This window comes from Lepidochelys kempii, chromosome 3 (assembly GCF_965140265.1).
Source record: "Lepidochelys kempii isolate rLepKem1 chromosome 3, rLepKem1.hap2, whole genome shotgun sequence".
Taxonomy (NCBI): Eukaryota; Metazoa; Chordata; order Testudines; family Cheloniidae; genus Lepidochelys; species Lepidochelys kempii.
This window is the reverse complement of record NC_133258.1, coordinates 130213238-130238011: the sequence shown is the minus strand read 5'-3', so window position 1 is coordinate 130238011 and position 24774 is coordinate 130213238. Positions and strand designations below refer to the sequence as shown.

At 43.5% G+C, this 24774-nt stretch overlaps 1 protein-coding gene across 1 annotated transcript in view; it reads right to left on the bottom strand.

Annotated features, from left to right (window-relative positions):
• The window catches only part of PGBD5 (piggyBac transposable element derived 5), a 107767-nt gene that overhangs the window by 44995 nt on the left and 37998 nt on the right, over nucleotides 1-24774 (bottom strand). Inside the window, exons 2-3 of the mRNA XM_073338036.1 lie at nucleotides 7640-8067; nucleotides 1470-1604 (exon numbers count right to left, since the gene is read on the bottom strand). Of these exons, the coding sequence (XP_073194137.1) occupies nucleotides 1470-1604; nucleotides 7640-8067 (563 nt within the window). The remainder of the gene's footprint in view (nucleotides 1-1469; nucleotides 1605-7639; nucleotides 8068-24774) is intronic.

Below are 24774 nucleotides of genomic sequence, written 5' to 3'. Positions count from 1 at the left end.
TCAGCGTATCTGAAATCTGTGGCATGGCTGCTGTCTTGTCAGGTTTTTTGGATAGATCTGTGAACTTTATTCTTCTGTCTCTGTCCCTATTGTCCTTCAATAATACCCTGCATGTACGAGAAGGAGAGGTCTCCTTGGAGACTAAGTACACTACTGCTGTACTGCATGTTGCCTTCCAAAAGCCAGTGAGTGGAAACTTCCAAGGTTGCTACACAATGTTAGCAGCCCCAGGCAAGGAACCACGCAGCTGCAGACATGGTACAGGAGCATCATGGGAGTTGTAGTTCCATGTGTGAAGGGCCGTTCCCTCTCTCTCTCTCTCTCTCCCCCCTCTGTGGGGCCTCTCAGAGCCTGGGAACACAGGCAAGAGGCAACCCCCCCATCTGCTCTCACACATACACATTTCCCCTACTTGAGTCCCCCCACTCGCAGCTTCTCTGCCACCCGGTCTCTCCCCAGCCCTGCCTTCGGAGCTTGGCCACCTTTCAGCCATGCCAATCAGGGCAACGGGGGTGGGTGGTTGGATGGGACAGGGAGCCCTTGCCTGGGGCTGCTGGGACAGAGAAAGCTGCTGCTGACAAAGCTGACAGGGGGAAGTATATGATTCTAGTTTTCTCCCCATTCCTTTGTCAGGCTATTGCACCATTGAAAATGCAGACCTTTATTTCCAGCTAACCTCTCTTATAGAATAAAATTCTTTCTTGGAGAGCTATCCATATAGCGTACACCATTGGTGACGTGGGCCAGAGTTTTCAAAAGTGCTCAGCACTCACAATTGGGGCCATTCCCCCATCATCTAGGCACCAAAATAAGTGGCTCTGCCGAAAAATCTAGCTCAAAATGTTTTGTAAAACATACCCAACCAGAAGACTTAATTTACTTACATTCAAGCTCTTATATCGTCATCTTCAGGTAATGTCAGATTTTCTTTCTTGGAGGGCTAGGAGGGGGAACCTAATATACTGGCCACAGAATGCAGGCCATCAGGATGCTACACCTTGACTAATTCTATTGCATATATGGATACAACTTGAACTGTCTGATATATGCAGTATTATGCTTGGAGAAAAAAATTATTCAATTAAAGAACAGGAGAGATCCCTCATATCTTTGGGATGGTGAGATTCCCTATTGCTTTGGCTTGGCTTTATTTTTTTTTAAATTATTATAATGCATTTAAGGCTGGTAGCCAGTTGGATAGCTCCAGAAACAGAAACCCTCTATTTAGCCACAGAACAGGTATAGCATGGGCAGTGGCAGTACAAGCTTCCTTTGATGGTACTAGAAACGGTATTAGAAACCGTACTAATCCATCTGGAGGTACCATCTGCAGGGGTCAGAGAGGTCTGGTTCAGTCTCCAGAGCCCATTTAATTCTCAGCCTCTGCTGAGACTGCCAGCAAAGCTGGCAATTCTGATGAGTCTTGTGCACACACCTGTCTGCTAGAAATTGCACTGAGACCAATCTACCTGACAGATGAAACCAGTAGATGAGCACTGCCGAACCCACAGGCTGAATTTCCGCTTTTTCCTTTTGCGTAGCTCCCGCTCTGTGCATGTGGCAATGAAAACTGGGTCCTCATCGATCAGCGGTTCATGTAGCACCTATGATCAAAATAAGTTCATTAAAGTACTGTTAGTTCTAAACAAAGTAAAGTTTCCTGAGGCAACGCTATCTCTCTATGTCATGATTGCACTTTTGCTCAGTTCTCTCATCTAACAGAAGCACCATGGCCCATCACCACAAGCCAAAATGCTCTCTTGAGCATGGAGGACCATGTGAAAGAAGTGAAGTGCTTAGGAGTCTATCCACCCTACTTTTAATTGTCCCCAATGTTGACATTGGACTGCATTCATGTCTTCCTCGTCACAATGTTATATGCCTCTCCAGGTGATTTATAATGTGAAACTATCCCATGACAACTTCAAACACATGCTTATTCATAAAAAAACGTTATTTTATTTTGCAGAGTGTTTTTCGTGCCAATTATATCCTATTGTATTTTGCAGATTTACATGACATAGTTATTGAGCAAGGAATAACAAACAGCAGAGGGGGACAGAAATTAAAGAGGTACTCAAGGGAGATAAAGATGCTTTCTGAGGCTACTTGAGGTGAGATGGAGATGAAGGAATTTTGTTCCTGATTCCAGGAGCTGCAGAGGAGAAGGCTCTTGCACCAGCAGCAGTGAGATTCTGTGAAAGGACACACAGGAAGCTGGGCTAGATGAGCTGAGAGAGCAGGGACAGGAATATAAAGAGGTAAGTTCTATGATGCAGACTGGAGCAAGTCCATGGAGTGTTTAAAAATGGGGCAATTTTGTACCAGCAATATAGTATGAATGGGGAGCCAGCAGAACTATCTGAGGATGTGGATTATATAGTTTGTGCTTCTTTAAGTGTGTGTGAATAACAGCAGCAGCAGCATTCTGCGCGTGCTGGGATGTGGTAATGCCATAAAACCGAAGGCACAATAGTCATGCTGACTGGAAAAGAAGACATGAAAGGTGGGACACAATACACATTTCAAAGATTTGTACTGGTTGCAAAATGGCTTCTATTAAATAAGACCATAGACATTTCCATACTGGAACAAGATAACTGATCTATCTGACAGTGGCTAGTCCTGGAGGCCTCAGAGAAAGGTGGAACAGCCCTGACAGTCAACCTTAATTCCAGCGCTTCCTACCTCAAATGTTTGACTCGGCAATCTTAATATTCTTTTAACATAATATTTTTGTGTGGAATTCTTTACAAAGGTGGAGTTCCTTTAGTGTTCCAGGAGTTACTTACAGAGGAGTGTTCCTATCACTCCTATTGCCTTGTGGGCCGCCACTGTGGGTATGCACAGTTGTGTAGTGTGAGAACATAAACGTAAAGAACCATGCCGTAAGCAGTAACTATAGAAATCCATGACTGGGAAGTCCCTCTTTTATTAAGCACACCCTGGAATACATCCTGGTCCCCTCTGGTACCTGTGGAGGATCAGGAACTCTATAACCACTCCATATCTCCCTTTCCTGATGATAAAAAATAAATAAAACCAATTATCAACTGTGTGGGTCTTATATATATATTTTGAATTGTATGTGCACACAAAATAAACTTCAATTTAACAGGTGTATTCATCTGTATGCGTCTAATTATAAAAAAAAATCAGGGCACTTTCTTGCAATTCCACTCCTGCATTAAACATGCGGTGCGTGTGGAGATGTGGCACACCCCTGGGTAAAGCCACCTCACAGGTAGCCATTTGTCTCTCAAATATTGAAGTTAAGACATCATTCCTTCAATCCAGAAGAGAGAGAGAGATGTTCTCAGTCCCGTGGCTGCTGCATGCCTTCATTTAGACACACTCCAGGTTTTAATGGCTCATAAAACATTCACGGCACCATCTGAAAGCACTCTTGCAAAATGTACAGTTTACCCACAGAAATATAGATGAAGATGTGAGGAGGCATGCAAATTCTCCTGGCTGTTGGGGAAGCTGCAGTTGCCAGCCCACCTAGTGCCAGTTATCCCCAAAACGACTGAACCTTCTTCCTTTAGGATCGAGTCAAATAACTTATAATTTAAGTTTGCACAACGCTTTGAGATCCTCAAATGAAAAGTTGCTACAAATGTGCAAGCACACTGCAAATATTAATTCTCTCAACACTCCCTTGGGGTGGATATTTATACGTATTTTGCAAATGGGGAAACTGAGGTACAGAGCGGTTGTGACTTGCCCAACATCTCTCACTTAAACATCTGGTACAAATTTATATTCAATCATAAGCCTTCCTAAAAAAGGAAAAAACAACAAAAAGGGGGTTGGTCAGTTATTTATTTCCCTTTCTCTAGTTTCTTAAACTGGCTATTGTTTAGTACTTCAGTGTGTGGGTGGGGGGGTGTACAATGTAGACATACATCCTCTACTGGACGGAATCTGCACTGCATAACAGCACCCCAGGTCCTATACTGGTAACAGCTAACACAGATATCCTTGTAGAGAAAGTGGCCAGGTAAGCCTCTGTGCCTGTGGAGCAGAGGCTTTGGAGATCTGACCCTGTTGTCACCAGAAAATTCTGAGGACCATGGTATGTGACATAGCAACAAATGCTGCAGGCCTAGGCACCCATGGATTTGTTAGAATACATTCTCTTAGAACTCTTATCAGAACATCCTTCTGCCATCAAGCTTCCAACCTGATACAATCTTCAGTAAAGCAAATAGTACCCAAGTGGCAACAGATGAAGCACTGTCCCCAGTAGTTGAGCCTCAAAACCCCCTTCCCGCTGGCTTTTTCAGGTAAAGACAGTGATTTCTTTACATGCGTTTGTTGGGGAGGGATGGGATACTAGGGAAATTCTCCTGTTCTAAACAATGTGATCCAGATTCTCAGCTGCTTTAAAATCTGTGTAATTGAAGCTAATGGAGTGACAACAGGATCTGGCTCTCTGTTAATTGGTTCTGTACTTTCAATAACTTCCCAACCTGGCGCAGGCGGTCTTATTTCCTCTATGTACATTTCTGTTTGCATTATCATATGCTAAACATACCATAATATAGGGGTAATCCACTAGTTTTTGTCAAGGTCCAAATTTCTTGTCAAAGTCCAGACTCCAGAGAGAAGAATACAAAAAACAATAACAATAATAAGTAAATAAGACTTCTATGCATGTTCAAAAGCATTTGGGGGTCTAGATTTGGCCCACAGTCCACCTGTTGACTACTCCTGCCACAGTACCATGCTCTGTTTACCTCATTCTTCAACTTTGGATATTAGCTTTCCATCCCCTTGTACAAAAGGAGTTCACAAAATCCCCAAGTGTGATGTCTTCTGTAGCATATGCACCTCAAAAGAGAGCATGCAAAAGTTTAGCATTCATTTAAAAATATATGATGTGGATTTTGGGATAGGAGACAGGAATTTGTGTCTCTGAAAAATGGTAAGCTGCCCCAATAACACCTGTAATATGATGTCCCTGGGTAGGTTATCATCAGCAGGAACTGAAGGCAGGACCTCAAGCATGAGCCTTTACTGCCAGAGCTAAAGAACTCAGGCTTCATAACTCCAAGGCTATACCAGACTCACAAACCTCCTGTGGACTAGCAACAAGAAAGTGACAAGCACCACAACCTTAGCATTGATTACACAAACCATCCAATCAGGATAACAGAAAGGAATTGAAAGGCAAGAATACACAACTGTTGGGGAGGCACGGGTGGGGGGAGAGAACTGACAGGAGATGGGCCTGTGCCAAAACCCCTGATTTGGGGACCACAAGATTTGAGGATACTATAAATCCAGATAGATAAGAAGGCTGCAGCTTGGGTACCAAAACCTTTTTTTGTTTTTGTTTTTGTTTTTGTTTTGTTTTGTTTTTTAAATCCAGCCAGTAAAAACATATTGGTGGACACACAATTACCTTGGCTGCCTTAGGAAATGTTAACTCAAACTATCCAGAAACAAGTGACAGAATAGAAACCTCTACACACAAAATAGCACCCCCCAAAGTTCTCCAAAAATCCCTGGGTCAGAGAAAAATGGGGGGTTTTCCACAACATAATTGCCATAGCTAAAAAACAGGACACATCCAACAGCCTATCAGAATGAGCTCTTTCTTGCCATTTCCCCTTGTATCTGTTCAACAGGATTAGTATTTATGTTTTCGCTTGGCCTTTAATTCTGGATCTGATACTTAACCTTATTATACCATCTGCACCCTGGGCAATTCCCAGTTAGAGGGCTTTTTTCCCCCCTCTTGCTTCAAGCTGGTGGAGCCCCAGTCCCTCAGGATGTTGGGTATACAATTCCTGTTGACTCCACAGAGAGCTAGAGCACTCAGCCCCTTGCAGGATCAGGTCTGGATTGTACTTCAGTATGATACTTATTCTTGTGATTGTCTTATTATTTTTAAGAACAGACTTAAAACCTCTTTCTCATGTCTAATTTTTTTGATGCAATGTTGTGATGTTTGATGTTCAGCTTGATACGGCTGAAGGGTGCTTTATAAAATCAACACACACGTTGACAAGGGAGCCTAGGGGTGGGGGAAATGGGAGCGAAGAATGGCTGTTACCTTAATAAAAAAAAAAAAAAGAGAGAGAGAGAGAGAAAAGAGTCTCCGTACAAAACATAGCACAAATATACAGACTGCGTGCAGAGATTCAGACACTTAGTCATCGCAAACATGGAACAGGTGATTCTATTGATTAAGTTTTCAGACCTAGTATGGGGGGGCAGTATATGTGGGAATCACATTACTCGCTAATGGGATTTGTGCTTTTCAAATGTCCCACAGGAATCCAACGTTTTGAGCATTTACAAACACAGTGATCAAGCTTCTAAGCCCTTGATTTTTGCACCCACTGAAGTCAATGGGTGGGATGTCCTGTCCTTGGAATGTTTTCTGTGTTTGATTTGCTGTTTTGCCTTGGCATCAGAGACAGCACCTTGCCAGTGTGGCCTAACATGAAGAGTTCTGTCTTGTGGCTCCTACCTCAAACTGATTAATGTCTGGACCATGAGTTGCTGCACTGTCCTGAATTTTAAAGCCACAATGGTTGGCTGGTATCTCTCTCTTCTCCTACGAAACAGGCAAATTTCCGTTATTTACTACTCAGCTCTATTTATTTTTTGCCACACTTCAATGGCAAAATATTTGAGATAAGACTTGCCATACTGGGTCAGGTCACACATCCACCTAGTCTGGTATCTTGTCTCTGATCATAGCCAATACCCAATGCTCCAGAGGAGGGCAAACACTCCTCTTTTTGCAATACTATAGCACAGGAGACAGACAAGAAAGAATGTCCTTTTGCTGCTCTCCACAATAGATCAGCTTTGCACGCTGAAAGCATGACCTTGATTAAAAGGTATTTCAAGTAGAACATTTTGAATTACATTTGTTTTATTATTTTCCTAAACTCCTGAAGGTGGGAAATAGAATCGTCCACAGAGCTGTTTGCCATATTTAACATTTTGTGCTGTGGATGGAAGAGTGGATGATATAGGTTGCGGCTATTTTAAGTTACATTTCCTTGATCTTGGTTTATTTGGTTACTTATCAGCTTGTGTGGCAATAATCAGATAAGTAACGGTAACAATAATAGCACAAGTTTCCATGTTTGGTTTCTCAATGTCTTATATTAAACTTGCTCAGTTTACAAGCCTGAAGTTTCCCCCCCAACTGCAACCTGAACCTGGGATCTAACAATCCAGCTGGGTTCTATCTGCCTTCTACACCAGCACCAATAATAAAGAGTCCACAGTTAGAACTTGGTTGACATTTTTGTCGGCATGCAGGCAATAAGATCCATCGCTGTGGGGCCAACAACAGTGAAAACATGTTTTGATCAGTAAGGCAAAGAGACATGGCTCAAAAGACAGAGCCAAACCCTAAGTGGCTGGGCACCTGCAACTTCTACTGTTTTGAGAGTTGCAAGCCTCTCAGATTCTTGCTCAAGAGAGCACATGCGCAGAGCTAAAAGGTGTCACTTATACTAAGTCATAGTCACACTGCATTGTGTCTTCATACTGTAATATCTAGCTCTCTCTACAGGTAACTCTGCAGTTTCGGTATTAATGGTCATTGGTAAATAACCTAGAGTATGTAGTAAGCTAAGATTTCAACTGCCAATAAGTTAACTCTTACCTGGGTTTGGGAAGGCCTAAAAGCAGAGTCAAAGCCATACTGCAGAGAGTCCAGAAAAGGCTGAATTTTGTAGAGGCCATGTGTCATCTGGCTGGAACGGAAGGCCACAATGTGGAAGTACTTCAGGATTTTCTCAAACCGCGGCTGTGTCATGATCAGTGCTATGCTCCTGTTGCTGTAGAAGCCACTGCTCCAAATGCTGAGGACGGACTCGCAGTGGTGAATGCTTGTTGAGATCATGTAGCCTAGGAAGGCTTTCATTTCTGTTAGAGTGACATCCATCCAGGCATCATCTTTGCCAAATCTCTCCTGGTACTTCTTGGCATACATGTTGGTTTGTACCACCATGTTCTTTAGTACATTGTCAGGGACAAAGAGCTGAAAAAAGTCCATGGCACTGGCAGTTTGGGGCATTTTACGGGTTGGACCTAGAACAAAAGTGGGGAAAAAACAAGCTCATTTTTGATGAACTATTCATCATAGTGGTTAGTTAGATTGATAACTAACAACTACTAGATCATCCAGTCCCTTGCAGGAGAGTTTCCTACAGTACAGTGTCTAGTCTACACAAAGTCCCAAGTGATGGGATTTGGGCCACTTCCTTTGTTAGACTATCCCACTGAATAACCGATCTGTGTCAGAAATTTTTTCCTAATATTCAACCTTAGTTTCATATAATTTTTTCTAGTTACACCCCATATATCACTCTAAATAATTCCTCTCCCTCTTCAGTATTTATGCCCTTCAGCTAGTTATAGACTGTCACATTCCCTCCTAGGCCTAGTCTACACTTAAAATTTAGGTCAACATAGCTAGACCCCTGAGCAATGCCAATCTAACCCCCAGTGTAAATGCAGCGAGATCGATGGAAGAATGCTTCCGTTGACCTAGCTACCATTGCTTGAGAAGGTGGCGCCCCTACCGCAGAAAAACCCCTTCCATCACCGAAAGTTGTGTGTACGCTACAGGGTTATGCTGGCATAGCTGTAGTTATATTGCTATCGTCCCCGTAGTGGACACATGGCCTTAGTCTCGAAGCCAAGCTATACATATTTAGCCGTCTTCATCTTTTCCCATATATCAGTCCTTCCAGCCCCTAATTGTTGTCATTGCTCCTCTCTGAATTCTCTCCAGTTTGTCTATCTTCTAAATAAGATGGTACCGCAAATGCAATATTCTAGGATCAGGCACATGACAGCCATATTGAGAGAGATTCTTGCCTCCATGCAAGGTGACATAATTCCCCTGCAGTCAAAACTTGAATGGCTTTTTTTTGCTCCTGTACTGCATTTCAAGCTCCTGTCGAATTTGCTGTCCATTATCAGCCCTCTGTCTTTTTCCATGTTCTCTCTTGGATGCTATTACCACCACCTTGCTGGTTACTACATACACATTGGTGCAACATTACATAAATCACCACAGTATCTAGGCCATGGTATCTGTGAATCTGATTCGGTACCCTCTGAAATCTATGGAATTTTTGTCATTGACTGCAATCAGAGCAAGATCAGGCCTTTGTAGAACAAACTAAAACACCATATGGACAAGCTTTTCTATCTTGCATTATATATGATTCTTGTTGAGATATGTTCCTTATTTAGCACATCACCCACATAACGAAGGAGAAACCTTGCACTTCCTCCCTTTAGTTTGTTTTTTGACTGAACTGCAGAGAAAATGGAAGTTTTCAAGCCTTTATTTTATTCTAACAGGAAAAAAAATACAGTGAACACTGAATTAGTCTCTAAGGTGCCACAAATACTCCTTTTCTTTTTTTGAAAGCATACTGATTACTGTTATGAGCCTTAGGTTCTTAACTCAGTACCATGTCTCCTACACCCTAAGCATGTGTACAGGCTCCTGTCCCTCTAATGACTTTTGAGCAGACATTAGCATTTGAAATTCTGGTTAATAACAGGAAAGTGTTTTCCTTGCAGTACGTGACTACTTGGGTCCTGATACAGCTTGAATGTCAAAGGCTTGAAGAAGAGAAGTGTGAAATCCTGTGGCTTTGTATCAGAAAGATTCATTAAAACCTCTTTTGGTTTTGGACTGCCTGGTTTGTACTCCCTGGATTTCTCCTTGAGGGCTTCCTCTTAACTTGGCAATAACAAAGTGATCACGGGCTAACTTGGCATCAAATTGTGTTTGCTTTACATACCTTGTTTCGGCTGCAGTCTCTGTTAAGCTCAAGCTATTTAGTTATTGCCTAGTAAACAAGAAGAACCTTTAGGATATTCTAACTCCATCAAAAATGACACACAGAATGTTAAGGTTGCAAAATTAAGCTATCAATAGTCAGGAAATGCCGGGGGGGGGGCGAGAACTTCTTTTATGAAAAAAGCTAATACAGGTAGAATTTTATATTCTAGTAAGTGATTATATTGTATGCAAAATAGTGCAGACTTAAAAGCAGCTGAACTGTTATACACTTTACCAAAACAGGAAAAAAAACCACCGTGCAGAGTGCAAGTGGAAACTTTTATCATAAATAGTGCACGTTTTTCAGATGTAACTGAGAACAAGGAGTTATAATGGATACATTTATGTAGCCCAGACTATAACTGTTGTTGCTGTTCCTTTTATCATCGTAAAGCCTGTTACAGAGGAGTTCTCTTCTTACTATCAAAGTTCTGTATACCTGCTCGCCCAAACCAGAGTGAAACGATTTCTGCAAGGCAAACTGGCTTACAAAGGATCATGTAGTACAAGTCACAGAGCACAGTGCCATAGGGTGACTGAATGCACCCCTGTATTTAAATCATACATACCACTGTAATAATCTTTGTACGAAATATGCCTTGAGGTATCATTTGAAAATTAACAACTCGTTGGTCAATAATATCATGGTGAAACATATGTTAGGTTATTAACATAAACTGAAATTATGACTGAAATGTGTTTACCAGACAAGTCTGGGGAAGAGAGGGGGGTAAACCTGTTTCTCAAAGACAGAGGACAAGCTAACACTTCTCCCCAGGTGTCATCAAAGCTGACTGGCAATCACTGGTCAAATGGCCATTATTGGCAGCCAACGGGGGCATGCGCAGATCAATCTGCATTTTAGCAACAACAACATAGAATCTCTTTCACCACAAGACTCCCCGTCTCCATCCTCACAACTAACAGGAACTTTATCTAGGAATAACTCTCAGGAAGATGCATTTCAACAGGTGACAGGACTATAACAGCGAGGGCCAAAACCACCCCACAGACTCTCTCGCTCACTCTTTCACCTAAGACAACAAAGGAACCAGCCCTTTAGACTTTGGGGGCAGATCCTGATATGAGAATTTGGTCAGCTATGTTGCTGGGAACATATGGTAAGGGATTTTACCTTAAACCAGATCTAATTTAAGTTTAATTAGTAAAAAGCATTTTATCTTTATTTCTCTTATAATCATTTCTGACTTCAATACCTCACACTTGTACTCACTTAAAGCCTCTTTGTAACTAAACTTGTTTTATTATTTAATCAAAACTAATCCAATGTTGTGTTTAAACTGCATTGTTTGGTAATCCCAATTAAAGTAGCAAACTGTTGTATACTGACCCCCTACAGGGGCTATGGACCTATAACATCTGAACTGTCCATGAAAGGGCTGGACAGTGCAGGACACATGTTTTGGGGGGAAAAATTGGGACTGGGAGTGTGTTGGGGTCACCCTGCAGATAGTAACCAAGGCTGCAGGAAGCCAGCATGTATCTGGTGCTTACTGACAGGCTGCTGGTGTCAGAGTTGCTGGATTAGGGCTGTGGCTATACACAGAAACTCAGAGTTTGACCTGCATGCTGGTGGGCTGATTGTGAGCAACCCAAGTTGTGAGCTACAGCAACAAAGCATTGTGAGGCACCCAAGGTTGCAGGGCAGGTCATGACAACACCTCACTAGTTTGGACTGCACCCCAGAACGTGATACTCAGGAATTACCTGCAAGCTGATGTTCAGGACAGCTGCAAAGGAAGGGCAGCACCAAGCAGCTGGGAGAGAGAAAAGGGATCAATGCCATGTTATGAAAACGTTTACATTTTCTTTTGGATATCACTTGACTAAGCTTCACTGTTGCCCACTAGATATGGCTCTTTGATAACATGACTTATATAAGTAGTCTTGCCTAGTTATACTCCTGGGAGAATTCTGTGCCACTGTGCAAGTGCAGAATTAATATGTCCTGCAGCATAAGTGATTCTGATGGGGAGGTAAAAGGAAGTTGCATTTACACCTTTTGCCCATTAGGAGGCACCAGAAGAGAGAGCAGCAGGCTCAGGGGCCCAAGCAGCCAGCCTCAGAAAGGGAGGGCAGAGCCTGCTTTACTCACTGTGCCCTGCCAGTAGGGCCAGGTGAGGAGGCACAAGATATGGGGGGGACAGACAAAGGGGGGCACACAGTGTTGCTGAGGTGTCACACAGACTAGGGTTCAGAAGGAATAGTAGGGAAGACTGAGGTGGGGGTACAGGAGCTAGCGGGGTAACAGCATTGAGCCTGGGGCTGAATGGGAGTGGGAGTGAAGGGCCACATGAGGACAGAAGAGAGTGTGGGGGTTCAAGGACACATGGGGACATGCAGGGACATCCTTAGGCATATGCAGCATGTACGGAGCAAAAATTTGGAGCATCCCTGGGTCTTCGTGTCCACCCTCCCACCTCTTCCTATCCTGTTTTGACCCTTCCTGCAGGCTCCCACCAGAGCTGGCTGCTGCAGCCTGATGAGTCTTCCTCCAGAGGGGATCTAGTAACTTAAAAGTGAAAAAAAGGTCTTCCAGCCTGCAAGACCTATTAGCACAACACTGAAACTGTTAAAGAGCCCTTCAAGTGATAATGAAGCCATTTAATAGGCATTTGCCAACCCCCAGGTATATACTGTCAGTTTCTGAATTTACTGACAAAAACAGTTGCGCATTTACTGTGATATTTACTCAGAACATGTTAGTCTACAGGATCTTAGTTTAAAATTTGCTTTAAAAATATTTCATTAGTTTGTTGCTGAAGATTATAAAATCACATCTCTTAAAAAATCCTTGCACAGATTTTTAGATGCTCAATATGAGTATTCATCTTTAGCCTTAAATGCTTGGATCTTCAGACATATCGTTTTTTAAATAAATCCTTCAAAAGACCACCTTTATCTAAAATACACATTTTAATTTTAATTACTATAGTACAAAAAACTTGATTCCAAAGTCTTCCTGTCCTTTCTTGCCACTCCTTTCTCCCTTCACGCCCCTGTTGAAGAGAGCCCTTAAAGTAGGGTGACCAGATGTCCCAATTTTGTAGGGACAGTCCCAATTTTTGGGTCTTTTTCTTATATAGGCTCCTATTACTCCCCACCCCCGTCCTGATTTTTCACATTTGCTGTCTGGTCACCCTATCGTAAGGGGACAACACTCCTTTCCTTCCAGATAGCTGGACAAACCAGTTTCCCTTTCTTTACTTCTATTTGATGATCTACACCTCTACCCCGATATAACGCGGCCCTCAGGAACCAAAAAATCTTACCGTCTTAGAGGTGAGACCGCGTCAGATCGGGGTAGGGAGAGGAACCACTCCCCGCCCCAGCTCACCTCTGCTCTGCCTCCTCCCCTGAGCGCGCTGCTGCCGCTCCGCTTCTCCCTCCCTCCCTTCCAGGCTTGCCGCGCCAATCAGCTGTTTGGTGCAGGAAGCCTGGAAGGAAGGAAGGAAGGGCAGGGGGGAGAAGCAGAGCAGCAGGCACACTCAGGGGAGGAGGCGGAGGTGAGCTGGGGCAGGAAGCGGTTCCTCTGCACCCTCCCCCCAGTTACTTGCTGCGGTTCCCCCCGCGCCCCCCGCCCCAGCTCACCTCCGCTCTGCCTCCTCCCCTGAGCGCGCCGCAGCCACTCCGCTTCTCCCCCCTCCCTCCCAGGCTTGCCGCAAATCAGCTGTTTGGTACGGCAAGCCTGGGAGGGAGGGGGGAGAAGCGGAGTGGCGGCGTGCTCGTGGGAGGAGGCGGAGGTAAGCTGGGGCGGGGGGGGGCCGCAGCAAGTAAGGGGGGGGAGCGCAGAGGAACCGCTTGTGGTAACATGAATTTGGATATAATGAGGTAAAGCAGCCCCGCTCCCCAGAATGCTGCTTTACTGCGTTATATCCGAATTCGCGTTATATCGGGGTAGAAGTGTACTTTTAAAAGACCCCTCCAGCAAAATCCACACCTTAGTAAGATATAAAATCCTTTGTTATGCCTAAAATCTTTGGAAACATTTTTTAAAGTCGGTGAAGTTTCATAAACATATATATTGTTATGGAGATCACACGAAGTAAATTAGTGGTCCCTTTTTCTAAAAGCAATGAATATTGTTATGAACACACTAAACCTCTGTGACTGATTAATTTAAAATGCCTTTGTTTCAGTGAGTTAAATATATAGTAATCTGGAATGATTACTTTATGAAGGCTTAAGAGTACATTTAAAATACAAAATCAGCTTAGAAATACTGATTAATAAAATGTAAAACAGAGAAGAGCTGCATCATGTATTCCATAATATTTAATGTTGTATTCAGCAGGACAGCTGACTTGCCCTTACTACAAAGTTTTTGCAAATAAATCTCTGACAAACTTCAGTGTATATCAAAAAACCTGTGATTGGCATTTTTTATTCCCAAATTTAGTGCTTTTAATTAGGTACCTTCTGCATGTCCAGTCTTCACCATCTGGCATGCAGTGGAAAACATGCTCCATTTTCTTTAGAAAGAAATTGCAGAAGAATGACATTTTGAAAAAAACATTTGCTTCATTTGGGTTCAGGGATTTGGCTGGAAGCGGGTGAGCAGGAAGGGGGAGGGAAAAGAGGAGGGAGACAGTGAGGAGAGGAGGGGCCTGGGGCCGAGCAGGGGTGGAGTATGGGCAGGGGCCACAGGCAGAAGAGGTGGGCTAGGGAGCTAGCCTCCAGAAGCGGCAGCTTCACCCACTGCCCATGACAGCAGGTAAGAGCGGGTCGGCTCCCACACACCCAGCGCATGCTGCAGTGTCCTTAGGCAGGGGCTGTCTTCACAGAGCTGAGTGCACCGGCGCTGTGCATTCTGCGTGAGGGAGAGGGTACAGGGTCTCTGCAGGGAGCTGGACTCTCTGCCACTGTGAGGCAGGCCGGGTGGCTCGGTATCCTTTGCTGCCTCGTCCCTCCCTCCACCCGCCCCCGGGCTGTGAGCCCGGGCTGCCGTCGGGCATAGGGGCACCAGTTTAATAAGACTATGTAGGGCCCCGTAAATCCTAAGGACAGCCCTAGGGACATGTGCCTGACTTAATGGGAGAGGCTAGAGGTGAGCCTGGGTCTGCATGCGAGAGGCTCCCCAATTCTCAAACAATCGCCGCTCTGCAAAAAAAAACCAAAAAACCAAAAAAAACCCAAACAACCCTGTTCCATATTTCTCCCTCCCATACCCAACAACCCTCCAGGTTCACGGCCAGGCTCCTTCCCTTTCCCTCAGCTACTCCATTCCCCCAAGCCTTTGCTCTGCTTCTGAGGAGTGGGGGAAAATACAGTTCTGCATTGTAGTGTAAATGAATTATTACTCAAAGTTCTGTATTAATATGCCTAGTAAGAAATGTCAAAAAACATTTCCTGTATTTTTTTTTTTTTGCTGTCTGTATTGTTACAGGCGTACTTGCTACTAGGTATTTTGAAATAAATTACCAAAATAATTGAAGCTGGCATGATTATATTATGTTATTTTGACAAATAAAATATGCAAAATTTTAAAATATTTTGTGCAGAATTTTTAGGCGTGCAATTCCCCCCTAGAGTACTAGTTATTGCATTCAGCACTAGGACCTTGGCACCCTACAGGGGGTGACGAGTGAGGCAATTTTGTAATCCCTGCCCTTAGGAGAAGCAGGCTGGGAGCAGGGGCAACAGGTATGTTCATATGGTAGACGGCTTTATGAAGGTGAAATATTCTGTTCCTGAGACACTGGGATATTGACAGTATGTAGATATTGGGCTTCATTTTCAGAAAGCTGGTTATGCAGTCAGGAGCACAAAACAGTCAATTTTGTGTGTAATTACATTTTCAGTAGCTGTCACTTAAAGTGCGGTTCTGCCTTGAAACGTGATTATGTAAAAGCAACACCATTTTACTCAACAGATCTGCACTCTATGCTCATACAGAGTCCTATTTGCTTTCTTTGGTGACAAAAAATAAGATTCTACTACTGTCAGCCATGCAGAACCCACACAGCTAGGAAAGAATTAACTAAATTCATTTCTGGCTTGCACGTCAACATAGTTGTTGACTAAATGTCATTTGCAAGGCCATCTGTCCAACTCTATTGTCTTTAAAAAATCATTGGTCATATTTTACCAATGAAAATATGGAACCCGACAAGGATGCTTTTAGAGGGTGTGTTGTTTTTTTAAGCACAATTGTACTTTAACAATACAAAACCTGTTACATGCTGAAATGACCAGCCTAAGATAAGTGGGCAAGCTTCTTTAGTTAATTGTTGCCACACGAAAAATGTAGCACACATGTATTTTCCACAGAGGGAGCAAACTGTGCAATAAGCCTTGATTAGTGGATTTGCACCTTTAAGTAAGTACAAGTTATAGTAGAACCTCATTTACTTGAACCACACTTATCCAAAAGTTATCTTTTGCACTGAGGAGTCCCTATTTATCCAAAATCTTATTTAGCTGAAAAATTATAAATCTTCTGTTATCTTTGAATAAATGGGACTTTATTACACTGAAAAGAGTCCTGGACTAGGTATTTAGAGGGCATATTAGGAAACAATTATGGACAGATGCATGTCCATTTGCAAACTCAATCTTAAAATTATTTTCAAATACACTGGCACCGCCATTGCACCAAGGGTTTTTTGGTTTGTTTTTTGAGGCAGCGGGGAATTCCTGAGTCCATAGCTACACAGGTAAATTTAAGGAACGGGGTTTGAAACAGTTTCAGATTACACCTGAAACCTACGGGGTTAAATTCAGGAGTCTTAAGAAGCAATCTGGATTGAGCAGTGTGGCTTATGTAAATGAAATGAGAGATTTGGTGGATAAGTGGGTGAGGGGGAAATGCATTACAAGCTTTGAAGGAATGTGTGATTTGGTTACTCAGGAACAATTCCTGAATATGTGCAGTGATGATGTAAAACAGTATTTGTGGGACAAAAAGGTGGGTGCAGCGGGTGGATTGGCTGGGTTTGCAGACTCTTCCGAGCAGTCACAAGCTGCAATTAAGCACAAACCGCAGGCAGAGGGGTACAGGGGCGGGTGGAAAGCAGCATCACCGTTTTCCCTCTGGGGAAAAGGAGGCGGGGCATTCATCTTCTGTCAGGGTTCCCTCCCCACTCTGAACTCTGGGGTACAGAGGTGGGGACCTGCATGAAAGACCCCCTAAGCTTATTCTTACCAGCTTAGGTTAAAAAACTTCCCCAAGGTACAAACTTTGCCTTGTCCTTGAACCCTATGCTGCCACCACCAAGCGTGTTAAAGAACAGGGAAAGAGCCCACTTGGAGACGTCTTCCCCACAAAACATCCCCCCAAGCCCAACACACCCCCTTTCCTGGGGAGGCTTGAGAATAATATCCAAACCAATTGGTTACAAAATCATCAACGACCCAAACCCCTGGATCTTGGAACAATGGAGAAATCAATCAGGTTCTTAAAAGAAGGATTTTATTAAAAAAAAAGAAAGGTAAAAGAATCACCTCTGTAAATCAGGATGGAAAATACTTTACAGGGTATTCAAGATTCAAAACACAGAGGATCCCCCTCTGGGCAAAACCTTAAAGTTACAGAAAACAGGAATAAACCTCCCTCTTAAAACAGGAAAAATTCACATAAAACAAAAGATAAACTAATCCGCCTTGCCTGGTTTACCTATACTGGTTGCAATATTGGAGACTTGGATTAGGATGGGATGGAGAAAATGGATTTCTGTCTGGCCTCTCTCAGTCCCAAGAGAGAAAAACCAAGTAAACAAAGAGCACAAACAAAAACCTCCCCCCTAAGATTTGAAAGTATCTTGTCCCTTTATTGGTCCTTTGGGTCAGGTGCCAGCCAGGTTAGCTGAGCTTCTTAACCCTTTACAGGTAACAGGATGTTACGTCTGGCCAGGAGGGATTTTATAGCACTGTATACAGAAAGGTGGTTACCCTTCCCTTTATATTTATGACACTTCCCCATTCCCATTACTCGTCCTAAATCTCCTGTACAAGCAGAGGAGCCCAAGAAGTGCTATCATTGTAAGTCCACTAAGCACCTGAGGAATAATTGCCCTTAGCTAAGAGGGAACAGGCAGCAGGTAACACATGAAGCTTCTTCTTCTCAGAGCTAGGCTGCTGCCTCTTTCCACACAGGATTTGTAAAGGTTGCTTCTACACAACCAAGCAGTGAGCATATGCATGCTGTTAAACTTAATGGGAAAGTACTCGTTGGTTCATGGTGCTCATGGGAGCAGAGATTTCTGTGGTCAGGAGGGACCTGATCCAGGAGAAGGATTTGTTGCCAGGGAAAATAGCAGAATTAGAACTGGTGGGAGGTAAAGTCCTTGTACCTTTAGCGAAGGTGCACATGGAAACTGGTTGTTTGCAGGCTGAGCTAACTGTTGCAACAGTGGCACACATTTCTACTGGGAAATGATTTCTCTGATGTGGCAGAATCTGTCACAGGGTTGGTAAGCAGCGAGAAGGAAACTTGCGCTAAAAGCCACAGAGTGGGGGGAAAGTCACATGGACTGCTGGGGGAATAGGAGGGTGTCTCTTAAATTCCTCAGTAGCAGTGAAAAATGCAGCTTTGGGGGCAGCAATGGTCCTAACCAGTTCCTGTAGCCCCGGGGCTCAAGGTAAGTCCCAGATGGAGGGGCTGGACGAAACCAGCTCCTGTCCCGTGATCATCTGCCTGGGGGAGGGGAATGTTCCACTTTGTAGCAGGGAGGCCCTCCCGGCTGTTGACTGGCAGGAAGTTGCAGGTCAACAGGGGACTGGGCCTGCCCTGGAGCGCACAGAGACATGTGTCCCGAAGGTGGAAGTCGGGGCCCTGGTAACCGCGGTGGTGGGAACGGACCCCAACGACTCTAGCTGGAAGCAAGCCCAACCTGAGTGAAAGGGGAAAAAATTTTCTGGCCAGTGTAGGGTCTGTCATAGCTGGTAGCTGTGAGCCCACAGCTGGACCAGGGTCACCTTCCCTTTTTGGGGACACAGGAGTGTCTGGCCCAGTGAGGGGGCCCAAAAAGGGAAGTCCAGATGGAAGGTGAGTGGAGACCGGAGGGTCTGCCCACCTTTTGTAGGAAGGCTCTTTCCCAGGAGGAGGGTGAAAAATCTCCATTTAAAATGCCAGACCCCTCTCCTGTGGATCAGGTTTTGAGGGAAGACTGGGGGTCAGATCTCCTGGAGGGGGGAGTCCATCCAGCTAACCTGTTGGGGGCAAAGAGTGGGGTGGCCGAGGGGGATCTTACCGATCCAAAGCACTCCATTAAAGAATGTTATCCTTCCACCCTTGTTAAAAATAACAGTCTCTTCAAGGCTGGGGGAAGAAGAACTCTTTTCTTGGGAGGTTTCAGAGTAACAGCCGTGTTAGTCTGTATTCGCAAAAAGAAAAGGAGTACTTGTGGCACCTTAGAGACTAACCAATTTATTTGAGCATAAGCTTTCGTGAGCTACAGCTCACTTCATCGGAGGCATGCCGTGGAAACTGCAGCAGACTTTATATACACACAGAGAATATGAAACAATACCTCCTCCCACCCCACTGTCCTGCTGGTAATAGCTTATCTAAAGTGATCATCAGGGCGTGGGGTCAGACCCAAAGAAATTCCAGAGGGAGGGGCTGAGGGCAGGCATGGTTGCAGTACACCCTTTCCTTGCCAAAGCCTCAAACACATGTCTGAATTAAAAGCCTTCTCCAAAGAGGCAGAAGAATCTGCACCGGAGCACCTACCAGGGTACACAAAGAAATTGGGAAATGCAATAGACACTCAACAAGCTAAGTTGTGTAAACAAAGCCTGTCCGCTGTAGATTTGCTGTTAATCTTGTGTCTTTTGCTACTTCATCTATGAGTCAAGACGAAGGAGTTAATGCAAGTGGTAAACGCTTTAACAAAGTGGGACGTACATGAGTTGTGGAAGAAACTGTTGTACATGCTAGGGTTGGTGACAAGACAGCCCCACAAGCATGTTACTTTTCAGCTAATACCTGTAAACAGGCTGGAAAAGCATAATGGGCCCACACTGCTGTGTGGAAGGGGAAACTGAGGCACACCACCTCATGGGATTGGTGGCTAAATGTCAAGACACCTACACTTTAACAGATATTGCTGTCTGCATTCTGTTAGCAATACTACACCCCAACCTGTTTTCAGGCACCAGGGGACCAGGAACCCCAAACCTTGCTCGAACACCTATGGATGACATCATATGGTTTAAAGGTACTAAAAGGGAGAGTGACCAGAGGATTTTACATGTACTGCCTCCACCATGGACAGTGTCCAAGTCTCTGGCAGTAAGTTCAGGAGGAGGGTGTGACATTGCGCCCCATAATGCTTTATGGGAATATGCTTATAAATTTATATATGACGTAACTGGAATAGGTTTTATCCTACATATGCCATTTAACGTATCTCTGTAAAGGTTATGATCTACTAAATATATTCATCCTATTTGTATGCATGTATCATTTTTGTATTCAAAGTTATCAATATTGGCTACGTACTTGTTTAATTTTAAGTAGCCTCAATGAAGCAGTTGGTCAGCTTCCTGAGAAAAGACTATTCTCAGTAAGTAACCAATCAAGAAACACTTAAACTAACAATGAACTTGGAGATGCCAGTCCACATCAGAGCTTTCCCAGGAATGTGGCCTGGCTGGTGAGGAACTCAGTCATGCATGGACATGTGACTTGCCCATGTGACTCCAAAACTCCATCTTGGAGCTGAATTCTGGATAGGAGAGGGTCTCCACCCACAAGAGAGTCTATTTAAGCCCTTGGGAGACCCTTCCATTTTGTCTTCAGCTGGCTCAAGAGATAGCCTCTCTGCTCCCAAAGGACAGTAACCACAGGGGTGTGAGTGATTGCTGGACCTAGACTAGAAGGAGGCTAGTCTATAAAAGAACCTTACTGGAACATCTCTGAGGGTGAGATTTCATCTGTATTCAGTTTCTTACTGTATTAGGTTTAGACTTGCGTGTTTTATTTTATTTTGCTTGGTAATTCACTTTGTTCTGTCTGTTATTACTTGGAACCACTTAAAGCCTACTTTTTGTATTTAATAAAATCACTTTTTACTTATTAATTAACCCAGAGTATGTATTAATACCTGGGGGGGCAAACAGCTGTGCATATCTCTCTATCAGTGTTATAGAGGGCAAACAATTTATGAGTTTATCCTGTATAAAGCTTATACAGGGTAAAACGGATTTATTTGGGGTTTGGACACCCCTGGGAGCTGAGTATCTGAGTGTTGGTGACAGGAACACTTCTTAAGCTGTTTTCAGTTAAGCCTGCAGCTTGTGTGGGACGTGGTTCAGACCTGGGTCTGTGCTTGTGACAGGCTAGCGTGTCTGGCACAACCAGGTAGGGTTCTGAAGTCCCAAGCTGCCAGGAAAAATGGGCTTACAGGTAGTCCCAGCACATCAGATGGCAGTCCCAAGGGGATTTTCTGTGATCCAACCTGTCACAGGTACCACATGAAATCCACTGCAGATGGCTGAAACAGCAACAACTTTCAGGACAAGTTGGCTTAATTTTATACTTTGCATGTGGAAGTAATGTCTATCTCAAAGTCAAACAACAGGGCAATGGCCCCTTAATCACAGGGGGATGCGGGGGTGGAAAAATCAGTCATGAAGACAGTGAGGAAGCAAAGGCAGAGAAAGCTACACTGGAAACCTGATTCAGGAGTAGATATGAGACCCTAGCCCTTATACTGCGTGCACTAAAAAGAGTGAGCTCTGGCTTTAATAATGCTTACTGCAGCTGCCTGCAAGCAAGAAATAAGTTGTAAAAATGGTAAAGCATCCAAGGAGGCTTAGGAAAACAAATAAAAAAAGAAACAATTTAGGTCTTGATCTTACAAATGAGAATAGCAGACATGGTTCCCTGCATCTGCATGGAGCCCCACTCAGTATGTGCAGGTGCTTCACGGGGGCTCAGTACAGGACTGGGCCCTTAACAATCAGCCCCCCAACACTGCCACACAAATGACATTCAGCAGATAATTCATTTGAATTTCACATCTTGAATAAATTACTTTTTTCTCTATTTGCTTAGTTAATAAGGCTGGGAAAGCAATGTGCTTAGACTAACCTAACGAATTTCATACATGCAAAATTAATATTTGACATCATTCCCCCAGTTATCATTACCTTCCCACCATTAATAACTCACCAACAGAGTTTATAGACTGAGAGCAAGAGATTTGGTAAAGTACATGTCACAGGGCACTTCTTCAGCTACCCGATGAGCAGCACTGCCTACACTGCTTACAAACACACACAATCTGTTTTTTTTCCACCACATGCACCTCAGCCTTCCATTTCAAACCAGGAGAGGCCATAACATGGGTACATAGCAGAAGAAGCCTTTCACAGAGCTTCTTTCCTTCACCTTCCCTTTTACTTCCTGTTCTTCCCATTACAAAGCCAATTGCCTCATTAGCTCAACAACTGCCACCAAGTGTCAGTAATCCATCCCCACCAGAGTAACAGGTTGATTGATTCCAAGTAAGCCTGCAGCTCAGTGACCAGGGTGTTACAAATAGCACCCTGTCACAGTATATTGCTAGGCACTGATGGGATCCCAAACTCTCTCTACCTTTGAAGCTTAAATAATGGATGAAAAATTATGCTGGCGTTTACAAATCACATGCTCTTCTGTCAAAGACAAGAACAAATCCCTATTTGGGCTGTTACATAATAGGTTTCCTGTTCTCATATAGTACATAGCATACAGCAAACTTTGAAATGTCAGAATTTCCTGTGGAACAGAAATTCAGTTTTCCAACCAACCCTGCTTCCTGTAGCTTGAGAGGAGTTCACCATTAGTGCATTCATCCATTTGTAACTCTGACATTATCAGGTAATGGGAAATTTAATTTGCAGGACTATAGATTATAAACACTAAAGAGTGTTTATTTCTTCTGCTGCATTTCACTCTACTGTATTTCAGAGGTTTCACCCATTCTCTTGAGACTAAGCAGCAGTATGTCCAAATCTGTTTGGTTTTTGGAATATAATGCTGGATATTTTATAAACATGGAGCCAGATCCTCAGCTGGTGAAAATTCATGTAGTTCTATTGAACTGGCAGATCTTTCCTCTGCCAGAATCTATGCTATATTAATTTCCTTCTGGAAATTCTTATTTTATATCCCTGCAGTTCCAATCCAATCTCTCTTAAAGGGAGAGCACCCTGCCACAATATACTTTTGGTTTTAAATTTGTTTTCAGGTTAGTTTGTTTCAAACTACTTAGTGAAATATGACGTGACTGCATCTGCTAAAACTCCAAAAGTAAATGGCTCTCTGACACAATGCTTCCATTCTGCATCTGTAATGGCATCATAAAGAACTGTTCAGAACATATTCCAGTTAATTGCCTCCCTCCCTTGCCCCACAGCATTAAACCTGATTGTTTCCTTTATAGCGCTAGCAATAAAGCGATCCATACATGGCATCCTGAGTATTACCCATAAAAAGAATTTAGAGCTGGTTGTTGTGGGCTAAAGCTGAATGCAAAACTGCATGTTTAGATTCTCTAGCTCCCCCTGAAAGATAACATTGCACCAAGGTACGGACAGCATTGGTTCAGTTCTAAAGATTGCTACATTTCAGCCTCTTACCGCCGCAGCAGAGTGAAATAATCTAGGATGTGTTAGATTAAATAACTTACTACAATGAATGCTGGTTCTTTGCCAAACATTATGACCCGATTCTCCTCTTACTTATGCCAGTATAAAATAGGACTGATTCTACTGAAGTCTAAACTGTAAACCTGGCGTCAGTCAGAGGAGAATCAGACCTCTACTATGTAGCTCACAAAGAGGGTGGTCTTGATGGCTTATAATTTTTTTCTTTACTGAATGCACTGCATGTGTGTGAGAGTCCTATTTAACCCCACAGGTAATGGTAAAACCAGCTTCCCCAACTCACCAGTGAGCCTCCATGCTGCCCATTCCTTGCTCAGCCTCACTAAGAACTAGACTTAGAACACCAGCTACATTCAGATGGGCCAACAAACATCCAGCTGCGGTCTGCTACTGCACCCAATGAAGTGAACGGGAACAAGACTGGGCTGCTAAGGGTAACAGCTTTTGGCTCTCAGTCAAAAAGTTGACATTGGTTGTGTGCTACGCTATATACTACCAAATGGTCTTAGCATGAGGGACGGGGATAAGGGTGCTCTGTGGCAGCCTTTCATATAACTATTTTCTTTTGTGGATTTAAGCCAGAACTTAAACATTTAATTAAATATATTTCCTTGTGTTTATTATTTTAAAAACAAACTGAACCTTCATGCTGTAACCAGTGAGTTGGAAGGAACAAAAAGCCCACAGCTGATAATGCTGATGTCTTTAATTATATGTATAGCTTATTTCTAGTGGGAGATCTGCCAATCAGTATTATCAGCACCCAAACAGGATCTATCCTCCTGCCACCTGTGCACAAGGATTTACGGGTAACATTATACAAACAAAGCTTAAGGCAGCACGGCTGACATTAAAACCAATACTATATGTGTCAGCTTACATCTTATACTGTACTTTGTGCATTTATTTATCATTTGGATACAGGACTAGGAAAATATACTCCTTGTCAACTAAGCTTCAGCTTTATTTTTTCACTGTTCCACTGCTGATGATCCATTCCCCCTTTTTGTATTGCTGCATTTTTTTTTAATCGACACCGCACTGCACTCCAACATCAGGACACATCTGCTGCATCTGAGAGTCCAGCGGACATAATCTGTCAGAATGTACCTAACAGGTCAGGGGCAGCTTTCAAAAGGTTAACTTCATACAGTAGCTCTACTACTGTGTTCAGCAGACCATAAACAGAGCGCTTCCACAGCTGCACCTACAGCCTGATTTGTGGAGGTTTATGTGGCGTATATCTTCAACGCAGCACAGAGACATTTTAGAGCAGTGTCACTCCCGTTATGATTAAAGGGACTCACAGCTAAATC